Raw genomic sequence first — 2,500 nt, 5'->3', positions numbered from 1 at the left:
ATATATATATCAAAAAGATAAAAGAATGAATAACTAACATATTTTATTTTACATATATAAATAAATAAATATATATCATATGTATATATTTATGTGTACTTAAATTTTTTTTTTTTTTTTTTTTTTTGTTTTGTATATATATATATATATATATTTATGTGTTGAGGTGGCCTTTGCTTCATATATATAAAAATGTATATATATTTATAGGCTGCCATATTATACACACATTTAAAAAAAATTATAATATATATTATATATATATATATATGTATTAATTTTTTTTTTTCTTCTTTTAATATGATAAAAAATGGTAATTTGTTAAAAAGAAATTTATTGAGAAGCGGTCTATGTTCAGATTTTTTTTTTTTTTTTTTTAAAAGTAATTGTTATATAAATCATAATAAAAAAGGAAACTTTATTTCAATAAACTATTTTAGTAATGAGGTAAAAAGAAATAAAGAAAACGAAGTACAAGTTGCTAAACATTTTAGAGAAATATTTCATGATGGTTCTGAAAAAAATTTTGAGTGTCATCCTTTTAATAGACGTTTCGCATATAGTAAGAAAAGTTTTTTCCCTATAGAAGCTCGTAATTTACGTTCTTTAGGTTTAAATCGTCAGAAGAAAAAAAAAAGAGGAAGAGGTGATAAATGTTCAGGTAAAGGAATAAGAGATAAACATAAACATAGAAAATCCGGAAGACCTAATAGTCGTACTTTTGAAAGTGGTCGTACTCCTTTATATAGAAGATTACCAAAATGGCCAGAAGCCTGGTTAAGTAGACAAAAAAAAAATTATGATTGTTTAAATTTATCAAAACTAAGATATTTTATTGAAAAAGGTAGATTAGATACACGTTTTCCTATAACACAAAGACATTTAAATGATTCAAAATGTGTTAAAGTAAAAAATGGAGTCAAACTATTTAATATTAATGATTATCCTTTTCCATATAAAATAGATATTGAAGTCTCTCATGCTGACCAATCATCTATAGACGTTATCAAAAAAGTTGGTGGATCAGTTACTATTATTTATATGGAAAGAGTTAATTTAAGAGCACATATTAAACCATACAAATTCGATATATTACCAAAAACAGCTAGACCTAACCTTGATATGATACACTTCCTAGAAAAAATGAAATCGAAAGGTTGTATAGTGAAATATATTAAACCATTATGGTTAATAGAAGAAGAAAAAAGAATTATCAATGAATTAATTGAAATACAAGAAAATGAAAAATTATCTCATCTTATGGACAAAACCAAAAATTTACACAATAATAATAATCTTCATGTTAATGACCTTACTATGGACGATGTACAAGAACACGACCACATCAAGGATAAATTGTTGCAAAAATATAGACTCCAGTATACAAAGTTGGGACATCACCCATGATCATAAAAGAAGATAATACGAAAAAGGGGTGGTCATATATATATATAAAAAAAAAAAAAAAAAAAAAAAAAAAAAAAAAAAAAAATATATATATATATATATATATATATGTGCCTATTTATATATATTTATGTTTATGTTTATTTAGTTATTTTATTATTTATTTTTTTTTTTTATTATGTTATAATAATATATATTAATTTAAAAAAAAGTATAATTTTTTAATTTTTTCATTTTATGGAATTATTCATTTGGATTTTTAACCATATAAAAATATAAAAATATAAATATAAATATATATATATATATATATATATATATATATATTTATTTATTTATTTATTTATTTATTTTTAATTCTTCCACTGTGCAACATTATTTCCTCTGTCTTATGCAAGACTTTGTAAGGTCCTTATCCAGAAGATATGACTTTTCTTTAAAATGAACACACTCTTCTGATGCCGCACTTCGGGGAGTCCCATCATTATTTGTTGACGTGTCATTATAATTTTTCAAAAATGTTACATCATCGTGATCTTGTTTCATTTGTTTACTTATTTCTTGTATGTCATCATTTTTTTTCGTATGATCTTCATTTTCTTCTCTTCTAGTTTCTAAAACTTGTTCATATTGTTCATCGCTTTCTTTTACCTTCTCACGATAATATATAAGTAGATAAGTAAATCTTATGTAAAATATCCATGTTATAGAACATAAGAGTAATATCCAGAAATTTCTTTGAAGTCTTATTTTTTTTAAATAAGATCTATTGTAGTTAAGAGAAGTTATATTTTCATAATTTTCTTTCTCATCATAAATATTATTTAATTCAATTATGGTACATAATAATCTTAATAAGGCATAGAAAGATATAATGGATGATATTGAGATATTTATTTTATGAGATGATAATTGAAAATTTATACTCTTCTTTTGAAGAAATATAGCCAAACGTTGAAACATGGCAACACCACTTAGTAATAAGAAGGATAATATTATCCCTAACGGTAAAAAGAAAAGAGCAATATCTTTCATATTTCAAATAAAAAAAAAAAAAAAAAAAAATTTAAGTACACATAAATATATACATATG

At 22.2% G+C, this 2,500-nt stretch overlaps 2 protein-coding genes across 2 annotated transcripts; one reads left to right on the top strand and one right to left on the bottom strand.

Moving 5' to 3' along the window:
- Positions 1 to 300: 300 nt before the first annotated feature.
- Positions 301 to 1,407, top strand: PRSY57_1429000 (mitochondrial ribosomal protein L15 precursor, putative; the record flags this gene model as incomplete). The annotated part of the gene is made up of 1 exon (XM_012909890.2): positions 301 to 1,407. The coding sequence occupies one exon, from the start codon at positions 301 to 303 to the stop codon at positions 1,405 to 1,407; it is 1,107 nt and encodes a 368-aa protein (XP_012765344.2).
- A 375-nt stretch (positions 1,408 to 1,782) lies between these two features.
- Positions 1,783 to 2,442, bottom strand: PRSY57_1428900 (hypothetical protein; the record flags this gene model as incomplete). Its single annotated transcript, XM_012909889.2, has 1 exon — positions 1,783 to 2,442. One exon carries the CDS (start codon positions 2,440 to 2,442, stop codon positions 1,783 to 1,785), a length of 660 nt encoding a protein of 219 aa, XP_012765343.2.
- Positions 2,443 to 2,500: the final 58 nt, after the last annotated feature.

This window comes from Plasmodium reichenowi, chromosome 14 (assembly GCF_001601855.1).
Source record: "Plasmodium reichenowi strain SY57 chromosome 14, whole genome shotgun sequence".
Classification (NCBI taxonomy): Eukaryota; Apicomplexa; class Aconoidasida; order Haemosporida; family Plasmodiidae; genus Plasmodium; species Plasmodium reichenowi.
This window is presented reverse-complemented; position numbering and strand designations above follow the sequence as displayed.